The following is an 18,547-nucleotide window of genomic DNA, read 5'->3' as shown; positions in this document are numbered from 1 at the left end:
CAAAAAGGGAAAAAAAAGAGCGGAAAAATGAGGAGTCCGCGGCGGCGGCGCGGGGGGCAGGGGGGCTCGCTCGGAGGGGCACCCCCGGCGCCGGGGGGGAGGCAGGCAGGCAGGCGGGCAGGGAAGGAGGGAGGCAGGGCGGCTCTAGGAGCACCCGCAGCGATCCACCACCATGCCGGGGATCTTGCCGTAGATGATCTGCTGCTTGTCGTTGAAGTAGAGCATGTTGATGGGGGACATCTTGGTGGGCGTGCAGCAGGGCCCGGCCGAGCCGCGCGGGTTGGCCTGCTGCACCAGGTGCGTGTGCGGGTACTTCTGCATGAACATGTACTCGCACTGGCCCGAGCAGTAGTTGGCCTTGTAGCGCTTGGGGGCGATGATCCAGTCCCAGCCGAACGCCTCGAAGTCCACGGTGAGCGGGTAGCGGCAGCAGCGCGACTCCGTGGAGTGCTCGTCGCAGTCCAGCCCCAGGTTCCGCCGGGAGCGCTTGTTGTTCTCCAGGACGCGCAGCTCCATGAAGGGGTGCTGGGGACGGGGACGGCAGGGAGGGGACAGGGACAGGGGACAGGGACAGCCGGGAGGGGACAGGGACGGTCAGGAGGGGACAGGGACAGCCGGGAGGGGACAGGGACGGCCGGGAGGGGACACAGGGGACAGCGGGGAGGGGACACAGGGACGGTCAGGAGGGGACAGGGGTGAGGGGACAGGGCCAGCCGGGAGGGGACACGGGGTAATGGTGAGGGGACAGTGGTGAGGGACATGAGACAGCCATGAGGGGACACAGGGGACAGTGGTGAGGAGACATGGGGACAGCAGTGAGGGGACACAGGACAGTGACAAGGGGACAGTGGTGAGGGGACAGTGGTGACACACCACCCCCACTGCACACTGCTCCACCCAGCCTAGCTGCGCTGTGCCAGGGGTGGTGGCATGCCCTGGAGGTGTCACCAGCCCCATGAAAGTGTCAGTGGCACCGTGGAGGGGCCAGGAGCACTCTTGAGGTGGCATTGTCCCCACAGAACTGCCACCAGCCCCACGGAGCTGTCACTGTCCCCACACCTGTGACCCCCAGGCAGTCACCAGCTCCAGAGAGCTGCCACCCACCCCACGAGGGTGTCACTGTCCCCACGGAGCTCTGAGGGTGTCACTGTCCCCACGGAGCTGTGACCAGCCCCACGGAGCTGTCACCACCCTCCAGACCTGTGACCACCCTCACAGAGCTGTCACTTGTCACCCGCGACCTGTGACCCCCTCACTAAACTGCCACCAGCCCCACAGAACTGTCACCGTCCCTCAGACCTGTGATCCCGCAGGCTGCCACCACCCATCGGAGCTGTCACCGTCCCCCACCCCTTCCACCAGCCACCCAGTGCCCCTCTGGGGACACCCCAAACCCGCTGTCCCCCCGGGCAGTGCCACCCACCATCCCCTGGGGACAGTGCCACCCACCAGCCCTTCTGGGGACACCCCAAACCCGCTGTCCCCCCGGGCAGTGCCACCCACCAGCCCCTCGGTGCTCCCCTGGGGACACCCCCAACACCCCATCCCCTGGGGGCAGTGCCACCTCTCTAGGGACAGCCCAAAGCCCCCGTCCCCCCGGGCAGTGCCACCCACCAGCCCCTCCGCGCCGGGCCCCAGCGAGGTGACAGCCAGGTCGTTGCCGTTGGGGTCGAAGGCGTTGATCTCGATGCCCCAGTTGTTGTGGGGCTGCTTGAACCAGTTCTGCAGGACGTGCTTGAAGTCGATGCTCTGCCAGTGCCCGGCGCGCGAGTTGAGCTCGATTTTGAGCGAGCGGATGCGGATGTGGCGGCTGCCCTCGTCCGTGACGGGCTTGAGGCGCAGGATCTGCAGGTACACGGTGGAGGTGTGCTGCACCGGCCGCAGGTACACCCAGAGCTGCGCCTTCACCACCTTGGTGAACATGATCTTGGGGCTGAAGTTGAAGAAGCAGCAGTGCGGGTTGCCCTCGATCTGCACTACCGGGTCCGCTGCGGGGTGAGGGAGAGGAGGGGTCAGGGCTGGCCTCGGGACCCCCGCCGGGACCCCCACACCGCGCTCCGGGACAGCCGAGACTCGCGGGGGGACCTCCCCCAGCCCCGCACCGGGACCCCCGAGCCCCTCGATGGGATCCCCCAGCCCCACTCGGGGACCCAAGCTCCTCTCTGATACCCCCCAGCCCCACTCAGGGACCTGAGTCCCTCTCTAGGAGCCCCCCAGCTTCACTCCAGGACCACCCAGCCCCTCTCTGGAATCCCCAGGCCCACACCGGGACCACTGAGCCGCACACAGAGACCCCCGAGCCCACACAGGGACCCCCGAGCCGCACTTCGGGCCGACCCCGGCCCCACTGAGGGACCCCCTCGCTCCTCTCCATGGCCATCCCACCCTTTGGGACCCCCGAGCCGCACTCCGGGCCGCCCCCGGCCCCACTGAGGGACCCCCTCGCTCCTCTCCATGGCCATCCCACCCTTTGGGACCCCCGAGCCGCACTCCGGCCGCCCCCGGCCCCACTGCGGGACCCCCGAGCCCCGCGGGGTCGGGGCAGCCCCTCCCCGGCCGTTCGGAGGTGAAGGTCGGGTCAGAGGCCGCCCCGGGGGTCGCCTGCGAGGAGGTCCCCGCTTGCCCCCTGACCCGCGGCCCCGGGGGCTCAGGACCGGCCCGGAGCGAGCCCCCCGGGGGGGTCCCGGCCTGTGTGGGGCGGGGGGCTCCGGGCCCGCAGCACCTGCTCGGGGCCGCTCTTCCTCCCCGGGGATCCGCCGGGTGCGGGTCCCACCGCGCTGCATCTCCCACCCCACACACCCCACACACCCCACACCTCGGGGTGGGGGGGAAAAGCCCCACACCTCGGGGGGGGGGCTCCCGCAGCCCCCCCAAACCCGGGAGCAAAACCCAGCGCCACCAGCGCCGGGGCGGTGACACCCCCGAGCATCCCCCGGCCCCGGGGGTCCCCCCGCCGCCCTCCCGGCCCGGCCCCACATCTGTGTCGAATTGAGCTGGGAATTTGCCCCCCCAGCGCCGCAGCCCCCGCCCCCTGCCCGCACCGGTCAGGTTTAATAGCGCCCAGCTGCAGCGCGGGGCCATTTGCTGCGCCGGCCCCGCGGGGGTCACGACACCGGGAATGTCGCCTCCCCTCCCCGGCCCATCCCCGCCGCTCGCAAATGGGGCTGGGGGCGGCGGGGACCCCCCGCTCACGCCCCCACCACCACCCCGGCGCTCACAGCCACGAGTGACCCCCCCAGCAGCTCGGCGGGGCTTTGTCACCCGGCGCGGTGGCACCGGGGCTGAGGTGGCACCGGCGCGCGGGGGCACCGGGGCTTGGGGGGCTCCAGGTGCCACCGGGGCCAGTCCCGGAGAGCCACCAAAACCCCTCCTTGGCGACACGGGGGACACCGCTGTCCCCCCGGCAGCCCGGGGGCCGCGCTGGCCGTCCCGGGGGACACCGGGCGCGGTGAGGGGGGGTCCGGCGGGGGGGCCGTGCCCCGCCGGCCGCGGTGCCAGGATGCTCGTCCCGTCGCTGTGGCAACGGGGGATAAAGGTTACCGGGACACCGGGCACAGCTGGGCCTGTGCCGGGCGGGGGGCGGCCCCCGGACCCCCCCCCGCTCTTTGTTCCCGCATTCGGGGCCCCCCGAGCGCTGCCCCCCCCCCGCTCCTGGCCCCCCCCCCCCCCCGAGGTGTCGGCGCTGTCCCCACGTCCTTGTGTCGCCACGTCCGTCCTTGTGTCGCCGTGTCCCCGCGTCCCGCTGACCTTGAGCGGCTCCCCCCGGGCCCCCGCAGCCCCTCGCCCCCCCGGACCCCCCCCGGGCCTCATTAAGCTCCCCACCCCCCGCGGGTCGCGGGGGTCACGGGTAGCCCCCTCGGGGGGTTTAGGAGCCAATTAACCCTCCCGGCTCCTGCCGCAGCTCGGCCCCCCCGGGAGGGAGCGCTGGGGGCGCGGGGGGGGCTGGGGGTGGGGGCCGGGCAGGGGGGGCGGGGGGCGGCCGGGGGGAACCCGAGAGCTTTATGGCTCTGCTGCGCCCATAAAGCCCTTTCCCCTCCTTCTGTTCAGGAACCATAAAAACCCCACAATTGCCCGGGGGGGGGGGGCGAGCGGAGAGGGGGAAAAAATCAAAATAATAACGGAGCGGAGCCCCCCCCTCCCCTCCCCGGGGCGCATCCGGCCGGGGGTCCGGGTCCTCGGGACCCCCGGCCGCGGGGAGGGGCTCTGCCCTTTATTTTGGGGGGCCCCCGAGCTGCGAAAGGGGCGGGGAGGGGGGGCCCGAGGCCCGGGGAGGAAAACCCCAGCGTGTCGTCAATTTTATGGGTAATAAAATTTCAAAGCCGCCCGAGTGCATTTAATGCCTGGGAAGGAAATTCGGGGAGGGGGCGGCAGCGCCTCACACCTCCCTCCCTTCCGCTCGCCCTTCGCCCCCGGCCCCTCGCCCCCCCGCGGGTCGCCCCGGGGGTCCCGCGCCGGGAGCAGGTGGAGAAATCCCGGGGGAAACTGAGGCAGGGGAGGGGGCGGAGCCGAGCCAGGCGCGGCCAAGTCCCCGTGTCCCCTCCCGCTGTCCCAGCGGGGACCCCTGGCTGCGCTGGCCTGTCCCCAGCACGGCCTGCTGCCACCCTGCTGTCACCCTGCTGTCACCCTGCTTGTCACCCTGCTGTGGCCCTGCCATCACCCTGATGTCACCTTACCTTCACCCTGCTGTCACCCTGTTTGTCACCCTGTTGCCACCCTGTTTGTCACCCTGTTTGTCACCCTGCTGTCACCCCGCCGTCACTCTGCCACGTGCCCCGGGGACTGCGAGGTCACCGTGCCACCTGCCCCGTGCCCCCAGTGCCAGGTCCCAGTGCCACTGCTGCCTGGTGACAGTCCCCAGTCCCCAGTCCCCGGCCACCAGTCCCAGTGCCAGGTCCCCGCACGCAGTGACCGGTCACGGTCCCCGCTGCAACTCCCAGTCCCCAGAATCAGCTCCCAGTCCCAGTCCCAGTCCCAGTCCCAGTCCCAGTGCTGTGTCTCAGTTCCCAGTTTCAATCCCCAGTCTCAGTTCCCAGTTCCAGTCCGAGCTCCCAGTCTCCAGTGCCCAGTCTCAGTTCCAGTCCCAGTCCCCAGTTCCCATTCCCCGGTGTCCTCTCAGTCCCAGTTGCCAGTTCCCAGTCCCAATCCCAGTCCCCAATCTCAGTTCCCAGTTCCTGGTCCCAGTACCCAGGGCCAGGTCCCAGAGTTGGTGCTGGGCTGGGTGCTACTGCCAGCTCCCAGTGCCAGCTCCCAGTGCCAGCTCCCAGTCCCCAGTCCCAGCTCCCAGTAACAACTCCCAGTCCCCAGCCCCAGCTCCCAGTCCTGTGTCTCCAGTCCCCTGTCTCAGCTCCCGTTCCCAGTTCCCAGTCCCAGTTCCCCGTGTCAGCACCCAGTCCCCAACCTCAGCACTCAGTGCCAGCTCCTGGTCCCCAGTCCCAGTCGCCAGTCCCAGCTCCCAGTAACAACTCCCAGTCCCAGCTCCCAGTAACAACTCCCAGTCCCCAGTCCCAGCTCCCAGTAACAACTCCCAGTCCCCAGTCCCAGTAACAACTCCCAGTCCCCAGTCCCAGCTCCCAGTAACAACTCCCAGTCCCCAGTCCCAGCTCCCAGTAACAACTCCCAGTCCCCAGTCCCAGCTCCCAGTAACAACTCCCAGTCGCCAGTCCCAGCTCCCAGTAACAACTCCCAGTACCCAGTCCCAGCTCCCAGTACCAACTCCCAGCACTGAGGACCAGCTCCCAGACCCGAGGTCCCAGTTTCCAATCCCAGTTCCTGTCCCCAGCTCCCAGTCCCAGCTCCCAGTGCCAGTCCCAGCTCCCAGTGCCACGTCCCAGTCCCCCGTGCCAGCTCCTGCTCCCCAGCACGGGGCCCCTCTCCCAGTCCCCGGTGCGCTGTCCCCTCGGTGTCCCCTCGGTGTCCCCGCGTTGTCCCCTCGGTGTCCCCTCGTCCCCGCGCACATGGAGCGTCCCCGCGGGACCTGCACGGACCGGGGGGGGACCAGAAGGGCCCGGGGGGGGGCTCAGGGACCCCCGGAGGTGCTCAGGGACCCCCGGGGAGACTCGGGGAGCGCCGGGGGGGGGGGCTCGGGGAGGACGGGGCGCCCCGCAGGGACATCGGTGACGAGCGGGGAGGGCAGCGGGGGACCGGGAGGGGACCCGAGGGGGGGGGTCCGGGCCGGGGCTGGGGGGCCGGGGGCGGGAGGGGGGAGTCCTCCGGCGAAGTTTGCAGCGGAACAAAGGGCGGCACTGACTTTCCTGGGCCATGCTGATGACGGTCTCGGTGGTGGCGTGGTACTCGTCCTCCTCCAGGTACTCGTCGTGCTGCAGCGAGTCCCCCTGGAAGTCGTGGAGGTCCAGGAGCTGCTGGAGCGGGGGGGCCTTGGGCAGCAGCTGCTTCACCACCTCCCGGGTGATGTTGGGCGCTTCCTTCAGCCGCAGCTTGCTCAGGATCTGCGACTTGATGCTCTCCAGCCGCAGCTCTTTGCTCTGCCGCCGCCACAGGCACACGGGGCAGGCGGGCTCGGAGGCGGGGGGCTGCTCCACCGACCCCCCCCCCGCCACCGCGGCCACCAGCGAGCCCAGCAACCACCACAGCGGGGCCATGCCGGGGGGGGACAGCAAAAAATACATCGGGAGAACAAGGGGGGGAAAAAAACAAAAAGAAAAAAAGAAAAAAAAAAAAAAAGAAACAAGAGGGAGGGGAAAAAAAAATAATAAAAAAAAAATAAAATAAGCAAACCCTTCCCCACCGGGCCGCCCCCCCGCCCCGCTTCCACCGCAGCGCGCAAGGGGGGGGAAGGCGGTAACGGCGGCGGGGGCGGGGAAGCGGGGACCCCGGGGGGGGCCGAAGGGGGGGGGGGGGATGAAAAAAAGCGGCGGTAGCGGCGGCCCCGGGGTTTTATACCCCAAGAGAAGTGTGTCGTCAGCGGCCTTGATTGGCTGCGGGCGCACAAAAGAGGTTCTGGCAGGGGCTTGGCACCAGCCGCCGCCGGCCCCCCGAGCCCCGGGAACGGCCCCGCCGCCGCCCGGTGCGCTCGGGCACCCCCCGCCCGCCCCTCGGCTCGGGGGGGGCCCGGGGGGCGGCGCGGCCCGGCCCCGGCTCCCGGCAAGTGCGGCGGGATGGATGCGCGTCCCGGCAAGTGCGCCCGCCCCCCGGGCTGCCCCCGGACCCCCCCGGCAGCCCCGGAGCCCCCCCGGCCCCGCTCGGTGCCGGCCCCGGCAGAACCGGGCACGGGCGGGTTCCGCCAGCCGGAGCTTTCAGCGGCGACCGGCACCGGCGGGAGCCGGCCCGGGGTGCCCGGACCGGACCTGGGGGGCTCGGGGACCCCCGGGGGGCTGAAACTCGGGGGAGGGGGTGAAGCTGCCCGCTCTGGAGCATCCTGGCACCGGGAAGTGCTGCCGCAGCATCGCTCCGGGAGGGATCGGGAGCGGCGGACCCCGGCCCTGGGGTGCCCGGCCGGGAGTTGGGGGGCTCGGGGACCCCCGGCGGGGCTCCAGCGGGTGCCGAGGGGGTAAAAGTGCCCGCTCTGGGAGCATCCTGGCTCTGGGAAGTGCTGCAGGAGCATCCGGAGCTCCCAGGAGCGACCGGCACCGGCGGATCCCGGCCCGGGGGTGCCCGGCCGCGAGTTGGGGGCTCGGGGACCCCCGGGGGGGCTGAAACTCGGGGTACGGGGGTGAAGCTGCCCAGTCTGGAGCATCCTGGCACCGGGAAAAGCGGCCGGAGCACGGCTCCAGGAGGGACAAGGACATCCCAGCGCGGCTTGGGGGACACGGGACCCCGGGGGTCACGGGGGTCCCGGGGGTCCCGGCCCCAAGGCGGGGGCGCTCTGGGGGGGCACAGGGGGAGCCTGCCCTCCCCGCACCGGCACCGGGCAGCGCTTCCAGGAGGAGCCAGGGGAGTAACGAGGGAACCCCGGCCCTGAGATCATCGTGGCGAACCCCCGGGTGACCGGGGACCCCCCCCCCTTTTTCCCGGTGCCCGGCCCATCAGAACCATGGAGAGGGGAAGACCCGCCGGGGATGCACCGGCGGGCGGGGGGGCTCGGGAGGGCTGGCCCGGGGGGGGCGCGGCCCTGGGGGGCTCCCGGTGGGTTTGGGGAGGGGGAGCGGCCCCGTTGCCCCCCGGTCCCGGGGGGGGGTCGGTGCCGGTACCGCAGCACCGGGGGCAGCGCGGCGGGGGGCGGAACTGCAGCGGGGGCTCTTTGGGGACACGCGACACAGGACACGGGAGCCGGGACCCCCCGCGACCGCCACCGAGCGTCCCCCCCCCGCCGCCACGGTGCCAGCGGTGTCACAGTCCCGGGGGGCGGCGCTCATGGGGGGCGGGGAGGGGGGAGTCCCCTCCCGCTTTGTCCCCTCCCCGCCGGTGTCGCGACGCCCCCCGGTGTCCCCGCACTCCGGTGTGACCCCGGCCACGCGGGGCCGCGGCAGCGAGGGGGTTAAGCGCGGCTGTGACGCGGCCCCGTCCCCGCCCACGGGCTGCCCGCAGGAGCTGTCAGCGGCCCCGGTAACGGCAGCGCGGGCGGGGGGCGGCCCCGAGGGTCCCCGGGGTGGCCCCAGGGGTGGGGACTCGCTCTGGGGGGGGTCCCCGGCGCGGGGGTGGCGGGGGCGGGGGGAAGTTTGGGCCGTTCCGGGACCGTTCCCGGGGGGCCGCATGGCCCCGCGCCTTCCGGGGACAGCGGGGACCCCCCCGGCCCGAACGCTTCCTGGCCCCGCGGGACAGAGCCACCCCCCCGCGGGGACACCCTGGGGGACAGCCCCGCGTGCCCACGGCCACAGCGCCGGGGCCACTTCCCCGTGGCCGTGTGGCCGCCTTTGTGTCCCCGTGTCCCCTTGTGCCCACATCCGCATCGCCACGTCCCCCGTGTCCCCACCTGCCCATGACCCCATGTCCCCGTGTCGCCACATCCCCGTGTCACCCTGTCCCCGTGTCCCCTCGTGCCCGCTTGCCCATATCCCCACACCTGCGTGTCCCCGTGTCCCCACACCCCTATGTTCTCCTGTCACCCCTGCCTCCAGTTATGTCACCCTGTCCCCATGTCCTTACATCCACACGTCAACGTCCCCAAATCCCCAAATCCCCACATTCCCGCATCCCAGTGCCCCCAAAATCCCATAGCCCACTCCCCAATATCCCCCTGTCCCCAAATTCCTCCATCCTCCTGTCCCCACACCCCAATGTCCCCCTGTCCCCACACCCACCCCAGTGTCCCCCTGTCCCCCATCCCCATTTGGGATCTTTCCGGAGCCTTTCCCAGCGCGTCCCTGACCCCGCGCTGCCCCTGGCAGGTGCGGCGCTGTCGCGGCTGTCGCGGTGTCGCGGCTGTCGCGGCGTGGCGGTGTCGCGGCCATGGCGGGGCTGCTGCCGGCGCTGGTGGCCGTGTCGCAGAAGGCGGCGGAGGTGGCGCGGCTGTGCCGGGCGGAGGAGCCGCTGTTCCGGCTCCTGGTGGCCGAGAAGACGGGCCCCGAGCGCAACGCCCGCTTCCTGCGGGACTTCAAGACGCTGGCGGATGTCCTGATCCAGGAGGTCATCAAGCACGACCTGGGGACACAGGTGGGGACAGCCCCGGGGTGGCCGAAGGGGGCTGGCACCCCTCGGGCCTCCCCTGAGCCCCCCCGGTGTCCCCCCAGTTCCCCGAGCTCCGGGGGCACATCCATGGGGAGGAGTCCAGCGAGTTCAGGGACGTGCAGGGTGAGTGGGGACAGCGGGGACAGAGGGGACAGTGGGGACAGCGGGGACAGTGGGGACAGTGGGGACAGCGGGGACAGTGGGGACAGCGGGGACAGAGGGGACAGTGGGGACAGCGGGGACAGTGGGGACAGCGGGGACAGTGGGGACAGAGGGGACAGCGGGGACAGCGGGGACAGTGGGGACAGAGGGGACTGAGGGGACAGTGGGGACAGAGGGGACTGAGGGGACAGTGGGGACAGCAGGGACAGCGGGGACAGCGGGGACAGTGGGGACAGCGGGGACAGAGGGGACAGTGGGGACAGTGGGGACAGCGGGGACAGTGGGGACAGTGGGGACAGAGGGGACAGTGGGGACAGTGGGGACAGCGGGGACAGTGGGGACAGTGGGGACAGAGGGGACAGTGGGGACAGAGGGGACTGAGGGGACTGAGGGGACTGAGGGGACAGCGGGGACAGTGGGGACAGAGGGGACAGTGGGGACAGGGGACAGAGGGGACAGTGGGGACAATGGGGACAGCGGGGACAGCGGGGACAGAGGGGACTGAGGGGACAGTGGGGACAGAGGGGACTGAGGGGACAGTGGGGACAGCGGGGACAGCGGGGACAGCGGGGACAGTGGGGACAGTGGGGACAGGGGACAGAGGGGACAGTGGGGACAATGGGGACAGCGGGGACAGTGGGGACAGTGGGGACAGAGGGATGGAGACAGACGTGGGGGACAGCGGGGTGGGGACATCTATGGGGGGTGTGGGGACAGAGGGGACACGTGTGGGGATGTGGGGCCACAGCTGAGGAGGGAGGGAGTCCCCATGTGCCATGTCCCCATATCCCAATGTCACCCTGCCCATGTCCCCATGTCCCCATGTCCCCATGTCCCCATGTCCCCACATTCCCATGGCTGAGTCAGGGTCCCCACACCGGGGTCTGTGGGGCTGTGGCTGAGTCGGGGGTCCCTGTGCCATGGCCCCGGCAGGTGGCACGGTGACAGTGCGGGTCCGTGCCAGCCCGGGGGCTGATCCGGGGTCCCGGCAGGTGGCACGGTGACAGTGCGGGTCTGTGCCACCCCGCGGGACACGGCGGCCCTGCTGCTGGCCGTGCTGGGCCCCGAGCAGACGAGGGCGGCCGAGCTGCTGGCAGAGGCCGTGCACCGGGAGGTGACACTTGGGGACACGGAGCTGGACGGCGTCGACCCCGGAGTGTCCCCAGGGGACGTGGGAATCTGGATAGACCCCATTGGTGAGGGGCTGTGGGGTGGGGACAGGGGTGGGGACAGGGATGGGACAGGGATGGCATGGGGCCAGGGCCAGGGCCAGGGCTGGCACCCCCAGACCCCCTGGCACCCCCCAGACTCCACCAACGAGTTCATCGGGGGACGCGAGGACGTGGCCGCCATCGATGGCATCGCGCCCGGGGGGCTGCGCTCGGCCCTGGTGCTCGTGGGGGCCTTCGACCGCCACAGCGGGGTCCCCGTGCTGGGGGTCATCAACGAGCCCTTCTTCCAGCGGGATCCCCAGACCCGCAGGTACACCCAGAGCCCGCACCCTGGGGTCCCTGTCACCCCTGACCCTGCCCTGGGGGTCCTTGTCACCCCTGACCCTGCCCTGGGGTCCCTGACACCCCTTGACCCTGCCCTGGGGGTCCCTGACACCCCTGACCCTGCCCTGGGGGTCCCTGTCACCCCCTGACCCTGCCATGGGGGTCCCTGTCACCCCCTGTCCCTGCACCTGGGGTCCCTGTCACCCCTGACCCTGCCCTGGGGGTCTCTGTCACCCCCTGACCCTGCACCTGGGGTCCCTGTCACCCCCTGTCCCTGCCTCCCAGGACCCCTGACACCCCTGACCCTGCCCTGGGGGTGTCTGTCACCCTGTCCCCCACACCTCAGCATCACTGTCACCCTTGACCCTTCACCTCGGGGTCCCAATTCCCCCATGCCCCTCACCCTGGACTCCCTTTCACCCCTGACCCCAAATCCCCGGGGGTCCCCATTCCCCCTGACCCCCTCATCCCGGGGTCCCAACTCCCCCACATCCCAAGGGTCCCTGTCCCGCCTGACCCCTCACCCCGGGGTCCCCATTCCCCCCATCCTGGCATCCCAATTCTCCCCGTCCCGGGGTCCCACCGCGGTGTCCCCCCCCAGCTCAGGTGCCCCCTGTCCCCTCCCTCCCCGCAGGTGGCAGGGTCGCTACCACTGGGGGGTGGCGCACGGCGACACGCGGCTGTGCTCGCTGTCCCCTCCCGAGCCGCGGCCGTGTCCCCGCGTGGTGCTGAGCCGGGCCGAGGGCGCGGCGGTGCGGGGGGCTCTGGGCTCCCTGGGCGGGGGTCCCCCGCTCTTCGCCGCCGGGGCCGGTTACAAACTGCTGTGCGTGGCGCTGGGGCTGGCGGACGCCTTCGTGCTGTCGCAGGCCACCACGTTCGCCTGGGACTCGTGTGCCCCGCACGCCATCCTGCGCGCCCTGGGCGGGGGCGTGGTGGCCTTGGAGGGGGCGCTGCGGGCACGGCGGGAGGGGGGGCACCGGGGAGCCCCCCGAGCTGCTCTACCACCGGCCGGAGCCGGGCCGGGCCGGGCCCGAGCGCTGGGCCAACCGGGGGGGGCTCGTGGCCTTCGTGCACCGCCCGCACCTGCGGGCCGTGCTGGCCGCGCTGGGCGACCTGCCGGGCTTGTGACACGGTGGGGGTGGGGGGCGTTGGGGTGGGGGCCGAGGGGCTGGGACCCCGGGGGGAGGGGGATTTGGGGGGCTGGGACCCCCGGGCTGGGGGTCAGGAGAGGATGGGGAACACTGGGGGGGGGGGGCTAGGGGGGCTGGGACCCCGAGGTGGAGGAGTTTGGGGGCTGGGGGACACTGAGGGGCTGGGACCCCCGGGCTGGGGGTCAGGAGGGGTTGGGGGCAATGGGGTGGGGGATTTGGGGGGCTGGGACCCTGGGGTGGGGGTTATGGGGGTGCTGAGGGACACTGGGGGTGGGGGTTAGGCGGCTGGGACCCCGGAGTTGGGGTCAGGAGGGGTTGGGGGCAATGGGGTGGGGGATTTGGGGGGCTGGGACCCCGGAGTTGGGGTCAGGGGTTACAGGGACCCCGAGTTTGGGGTCGGGGGGATCTGGGGCCCCGGTGCGGGACGCGGTGGGAGCTCAGAGTCCCGAGTCCCCTGTGCGGGACCCTCGGTGTCCCCCTGGGTGTCCCCAGATGCCCCCCAATAAAGGGTCCCTCGCAGCCGCTCGTGTTTTGGCGGGCCGGTGCCGGTGCCGGTGCCGGTGCCGGTGCCGGTGCCGGTGCCGGGGGCTGTGCCGGGGCCGGGGCCGGTGCCGGTGCCGGTGCCGGGGGCGGTGCCGGGCCGGGGCCGGGGCCGGGGCCGGGGCCGGGGCCGGGGCCGGTGCCGGTGCCGGTGCCGGTGCCGGGGGCGGGGGCGGTGCCGGGCCGGGGCCGGGGGCCGGGGCCGGGGGCCGGGGCGGTCTCGGGGCGGTGCCGGGGTTCTCTCGGCTCGCCCCCGTCACATGATCCGGAGCCCTCGGGAAGGGCGGCGGTGAGCGGGACCGGGAGCGCCGGGAGCGGGGGGGAACGGGGGAAAACGGTACCGGGACGGCGGGGGACTGGGGGAAAGTGGTACCGGGACCACCGGGACTGGGGGGGGAACGGTACCGGGACCTGGAGTGGGTGGAAGCGGTACCCGAAAACACCGGGAACCGGAGGGGGAACGGCACCGGGAGTGGGGCAGGGGGAGAGCACCCCGGGAACTCCGGGACCACCGGGACCGGGGGATGAAGCAGCACCGGGGATCGGGATCTAGGAGGGAGCGGCACCGGGAGCACCGGGACCGGGGGAAGTGAGGGAGCGGTACCGGGACCACCGGGACCACCGGGACGGGGAGGGGAGCGGTACCGGGAGCAGCGCCGGGCCGTCAGGCCGGGGTGGAGCGGTACCGGTACCGGTAGCGGGGCGAGCGCGGGCCGGCGGTTCCTCGGTCGCGGGGAGCGGTACCGGCCGTGGGGCCGGGCCCGGTGCCGGTGCTGAGCGGCGGCTCCCGCAGGACGGCGGGGCCATGGCGATCGAGGGGGGGATGAAATGCGTGAAGTTCTTGGTTTTCTTCTTCAACTTCATCTTCTGGGTGAGTCCGCGCCTGGGGGGCACCGGGGGGGTCCCGGCGCCGGCAGAACCGGGCGGATCCACCCCGCCGCCCCCTCCCCGCCTCCCGCAGCCCCGGATTTGGGGGTCCCGGGCAGCGGGGGGGTCCCGGTGCTGGGGGAGGCGCGGCGTGGGGGGGTTGTTGTCACTTTGGGTGAAGCCACATCCTGTCCCCAGCAGGTCCCGGGGTGGGGGGGGGGACAGGGGACCCCAAGGCGAGGGGTGGGTGGGGGGACCGGGGGGACCGGGGGGACCCCCGGGGGAGGCGGGACGCGGCTTTGGGGAAGTGCGGGTGAGGAAAGAGCGGCGAGAGCCAACGGCCGGAGCGGGCGGGGGGGAACACGGGGGGACACGGCGAGGGACACGGGGGGACACGGGGGGGGACACGGCGGGGACACGGGGCCCCTTCCCGTGTCCCCACGCAGGGAGGGACCGGTCCCCACCCTGGCGGCGCCGGGCTGAGTCACCCCTGGAGTGGCGGGGGACGCGGGCGGGGGGGGACACACGGTGACACGGCGGGACACGGTGCCAGCCCCCCCGCGCCCCCCCGCGCGCTGTTTGTGCGGCCGAGCCCACGCCCCGCGGGCACCACGGGCGGGGGCGGGGGGCGCCGCCGCCGCTCGCGGGGGTCCCTCCGCCCTCGGGAGGGGTCTGGGGGTGGGGGACGGAGCCCATGGGGGGGGTGCCGGTGGGATGAACCCCCCCAGACTCCGCCGGGACCCCCGAGCGGGTGCGTGGCGGCCCCCCCGCGCTCTCGCGTGGCCGGAAGGCCGGACTTCCTGGACTTCCCGCTGCGGCCGCTATCCCCTCCCGTGTCCCCTCCCGTGTCCCCTCCCGTGTCCCCTCCCGTGTCCCCTCCCCCGGGGGGGCTGCGCTGCTGTCCCCCCCGGTCTCTCGCCAAACTGGAGCGGAACGCGGCGCCGCGGGGCGGTTTGGGGAGGGGGGTTCTGCGGGGCGGTTTGGGGAGGGGGGCTGGGCGGGGGGGGGGTCCCGGCTGTCCCCGACGCTCTGTACCCCCTCCCCGCCCCCAGGTGTGCGGCGTGGCCCTGATCGCCATCGGCATCTACGCGCTGGTGGCCCTGGGTAGGGCCCCGGTGGCCCCGGTGGCCGCCTCCAGCTGGACCCCCGTGGGCATCGTGGTGCTGGGGGTCGTCATCTTCTTCACCTCCTTCTTCGGCTGCTGCGGCGCCTGGAGGGAGAGTTACTGCATGGTCACCACGGTGAGGGGGGGCCGCCCGCCGGGACCCCCCCGGGACCCCCCCCGGGACCCCCTGACCCAGCCCGGCATGGGGAAACCCCCCCAGGACCCCCCGACCCAGCCCTTTGTGGGGCCAGCACAATCAGTGTCCCCATGTGACCCCCCCACTTTGTGACCCCCCTCTCAGCCCCTCATTGTGCCCCCCATCTGATCCCCCCCCCGTTGTGACCCCCCCATAAGCCCCACTGTTACCCCCACCATGAGCCCCCCGAGCCCTGCCCAGCCCCCCTGTGACCCCCCCGCCCCAAACGTCTCCTCTGACCCCCACCCTGCCCCAGAACCTCTGCTGTGCCCCCCCAAAACCCCCCAAAACCCCTCTGTGACCCCCCAGACACCCCAAAACCCCTCTGTGCCCCCCCCAGACCCCTCTGTGACCCCCCAGACACCCCAAAACCCCTCTGTGCCCCCCCCGACCCCTCTGTGACCCCCCAGACACCCCAAAACCCCTCTGTGACCCCCCAAGACACCCCAAACTCCCTCTGTGCCCCCCCCAGACCCCTCTGTGACCCCCCAACCCCCTCTGTGCCGCCCTGAACCCTCAAACCCCCTCTGTGACCCCCCAGACACCCCCAACCCCCTCTGTGGCCTCCCAGACTCCTCAAACCCCCTCTGTGACCCCCCCCAAGACCACCCAAACCCCCCTCTGTGCCCCCCCAGACCCCCCAAACCCCCTCTGTGACCCCCCCAGACCCCCCAAACCCCCTCTGTGACCCCCAAACCCCCTCTGTGCCCCCCCAGACCCCCCAAACCCCCTCTGTGAGCCCCCCAGACCCCCTGACCCCCCTGTGCCCCCCCAGACCCCTCTGTGCCCCCCCAGACCCCCCAAGCCCCCTCTGTGACCCCCCCAGACCCCCCAAACCCCCTCTGTGCCCCCCAGACCCCCTGACCCCCCCGTGCCCCCCCCCAGTTCGCCGTCCTGCTCAGCCTCATCTTCCTGGTGGAGATCGCCGCCCGCCATCACCGGCTACGTCTTCAAGCACAAGGTGGGGGTCCCTGCCCCCCCCCGGGGGTCCCTGCTCCCCCCCCGGGGGTCCCTGCCCCCCCGTGACCCCCGTGCCCCCCCAGGTGCACGGGCTGGTGGAGGAGGGGCTGTGGGAGGCCGTGAGGAGGTACGAGAAGGACCCGGCGCTGAGCGCCGCCCTGGACGCCTTCCAGCAGGAGGTGAGCCCTGGGCTCAGCCCCAATTTGGGGAGGGGGCTGCTCCTGGACCCCCCCAGGCGTTGCCGACCCTTTTTTTTTCTTTTTTTGCCGGCAGTTCTCGTGCTGCGGGGTGGACAACTACACGGACTGGGCGAGCGTGGGGCCCTTCGGGGCCAACGACACCGTGCCCAGGTCCTGCTGCCGCGTGGCCACCGCCGCCTGCAACGTCCGGCCCACCCCGGCCACCGTGTTCGCCAAGGTGAGACCCCCTCCCCAATTCCTGATCCCGCCCCTCGGGGGGGGTCCCCGAGACCCCTGACCCGCCCCCCCCCCCGCCGTGCCCCCCACCCAGGGCTGCCTGCCGAGCCTCGAGGCGTGGGTCAAGAGGAACGTGGTGGTGCTGGCGGCCGTGGCGCTGGGCATCGCCTTCTTCGAGGTGAGACCCCTCCCCAAATGTGGGCTGAGACCCCCCCAGTGTGGGCTGAGGGTGGGATGGGACCCCCTTTACTGTGGGGCTGAGACCCCTCCCCAAATGTGGCCTGAGACCTCCCAAAATGTGGGCTGAGACCCCCCTGAGGGTGGGATGGGACCCCCTTTACTGTGGGGCTGAGACCCCTCCCCAAATGTGGCCTGAGACCCCCCCTGAGGGAGGGATTGAACCCCCTTCAGTGTGCGGCTGAGACCCCCCCAAATGTGGGGTGACCTCCCCAGTATGGGGCGAGACCCCCCAAATGTGGGGTGACTCTTTTCCAATATGAGGCTGAGACCCCCCCCAATGTGGGGCTGAGCCCCCCCCATGTCAACCTGACCCCCCCAAGTGTGACTGAACCCCTTTTCCTTCTTCCTCTCCCCAAATTTAACTGACACCCCCCCCATGTCCCTGTCCCCCCCCCTTGTCCCTGTCCCCCCCCTTGTCCCTGTCCCCCCCCGTGTCCCTGCCCCCCCCATTTCCCCCCCCGTGTCCCTCTCCCCCCCCCATGTCCCTGCCCCCCCCGTGTCCCTGTCCCCCCCCTTGTCCCTGTCCCCCCCCTTGTCCCTGTCCCCCCCCGTGTCCCTGCCCCCCCCATTTCCCCCCCCCGTGTCCCTCTCCCCCCCCATGTCCCTGCCCCCCCCCGTGTCCCTGTCCCCCCCCCCTTGTCCCTGTCCCCCCCCGTGTCCCTGCCCCCCCCCGTGTCCCTGTCCCCCCCCGTGTCCCTGTCCCCCCCGTGTCCCTGTCCCCCCATGTCCCTATCCCCCCCCCATGTCCCTGTCCCCCCCCCGTGTCCCTGTCCCCCCCATTTCCCCCCCCATGTCCCTGTCCCCCCCCGTGTCCCTGTCCCCCCCCCCGTGTCACTCTCCTTGTCCCCCCAGGTCCTGGGCGTTGTCTTCTCCTGTTGCCTCATGCGGGGGATCCGCAGCGGCTACGAGGTCATGTAGCCCCCCCCCCCCCCCCCCCAAATTCCTGCCCCCCCGGGGTGTCCTGGGGGGGCTCCGGGGGTCCCAGCAGGGCCCACGTGCGAACCCCCCCCCCCCCGGGGGTCCTGGGGGGCTCGGGGGGCCCCCCGGGTTTGCAATAAAGAGGAAAAGCTTCTGGAGAGCCGAGTGTGACTGGGGGGGTTTGGGGGTCCCTTTGAGGGGTTTGGGGGTCCCCCTGGGTGGGACAGGAACCCTCCTGGGGGTGGGGGTCCCTCCTGGGTGGGACAGGAACCCTCCTGGGGGTGGGGGTCCCTCCTGGGTGGGACAAGGACCCTCGTGGGGTTTGGGGGTCCCTCATGGAGTTGGGGGTCCCTCATGGGATTGGGGGGGTCTCTGATGGGTTTGAGGGGGTCCATCCTGGAGTTTTGGGGTCCTCCCCTGTGCCCCATTGACCCCCTGGGGCTGGGGACTGGTCCTGGTGGCTCTGGGGGCTCGGTGCGCCACCTCCATGTCCCCAAATCCTCACGTGCCACCCCGATGTCCCCAAATCCCCCTTCCAACCACGACCCCAAGCAAGAACAAGGACGGGCGAGTTGGGGGTGTTTATTCCCCACCCTGGGGGGTTTATTTCGGGTCTGGGGGCTCTCAGTGGCCGCTCTGGGCCGGCCGGGGCAGGATGAGGGCCAGCGCCAGCTCCATGGGGCTCCAAGAGCCACCTCAGTGTCCCCAGATCCCATCCAAGCCCCGACCCCGAGCAGAGCCAGGACGGGCGAGTTGGGGGCGTTTATTCCCCATCCTTGGGGGGTTTATTTTGGGTCTGGGGGCTCTCGGCGGCCGCTCTGGGCCGGCCGGGGCAGGATGAGGGCCAGCGCCAGGTCCACGAGGGCCGAGGGCAGGTAGGAGGCCGGCAGCCAGAGCAGCTTGGCGTCCCAGCCGGCGCTGTAGCGGCTGCG

The 18,547-nt window shown here is 72.0% G+C and overlaps 3 protein-coding genes across 3 annotated transcripts; 2 read left to right on the top strand and 1 right to left on the bottom strand.

Moving 5' to 3' along the window:
- Positions 1-89: 89 nt before the first annotated feature.
- Positions 90-7,124, bottom strand: GDF11 (growth differentiation factor 11). The gene is made up of 3 exons (XM_068177749.1): positions 6,248-7,124; positions 1,615-1,988; positions 90-525 (listed from the first exon to the last, which is right to left on the bottom strand). Exons 1-3 carry the CDS (start codon positions 6,624-6,626, stop codon positions 145-147), a joined length of 1,134 nt encoding a protein of 377 aa, XP_068033850.1. The 5' UTR covers positions 6,627-7,124; the 3' UTR covers positions 90-144.
- A 2,170-nt stretch (positions 7,125-9,294) lies between these two features.
- Positions 9,295-12,354, top strand: INPP1 (inositol polyphosphate-1-phosphatase). The gene is given in 6 exon segments (XM_068177748.1): positions 9,295-9,549; positions 9,627-9,687; positions 10,719-10,922; positions 11,034-11,208; positions 11,857-12,190; positions 12,192-12,354. Coding segments are annotated over 6 exon segments (1,137 nt in total). The 5' UTR covers positions 9,295-9,345; the 3' UTR covers positions 12,351-12,354.
- An 829-nt stretch (positions 12,355-13,183) lies between these two features.
- CD63 (CD63 molecule) lies at positions 13,184-17,773 on the top strand. The gene is given in 9 exon segments (XM_068177745.1): positions 13,184-13,202; positions 13,707-13,784; positions 14,833-15,021; positions 15,967-16,011; positions 16,013-16,042; positions 16,125-16,220; positions 16,315-16,458; positions 16,552-16,635; positions 17,550-17,773. Coding segments are annotated over 8 exon segments (720 nt in total). The 5' UTR covers positions 13,184-13,202; positions 13,707-13,718; the 3' UTR covers positions 17,616-17,773.
- Positions 17,774-18,547: the final 774 nt, after the last annotated feature.

Source organism: Anomalospiza imberbis, unplaced genomic scaffold (genome assembly GCF_031753505.1).
Source record: "Anomalospiza imberbis isolate Cuckoo-Finch-1a 21T00152 unplaced genomic scaffold, ASM3175350v1 scaffold_1026, whole genome shotgun sequence".
Taxonomy (NCBI): domain Eukaryota; kingdom Metazoa; phylum Chordata; class Aves; order Passeriformes; family Viduidae; genus Anomalospiza; species Anomalospiza imberbis.
Note: the sequence above shows the minus strand (reverse complement) of the source record. Positions and strands in the feature narration are given on the sequence as shown.

Excerpts from the sequence above, each read along its gene's own strand:
- GDF11 (XM_068177749.1), bottom strand. The coding sequence starts at position 6,626 with ATGTATTTTTTGCTGTCCCCCCCCGGCATGGCCCCGCTGTGGTGGTTG. Across the intron at positions 1,989-6,247 it reads CATCAGCATGGCCCAGGAAA|CGGACCCGGTAGTGCAGATC; the intron begins GTCAGTGCCGCC and ends CTCACCCCGCAG. Across the intron at positions 526-1,614 it reads GGCCCGGCGCGGAGGGGCTG|CACCCCTTCATGGAGCTGCG; the intron begins GTGGGTGGCACT and ends CCCCGTCCCCAG.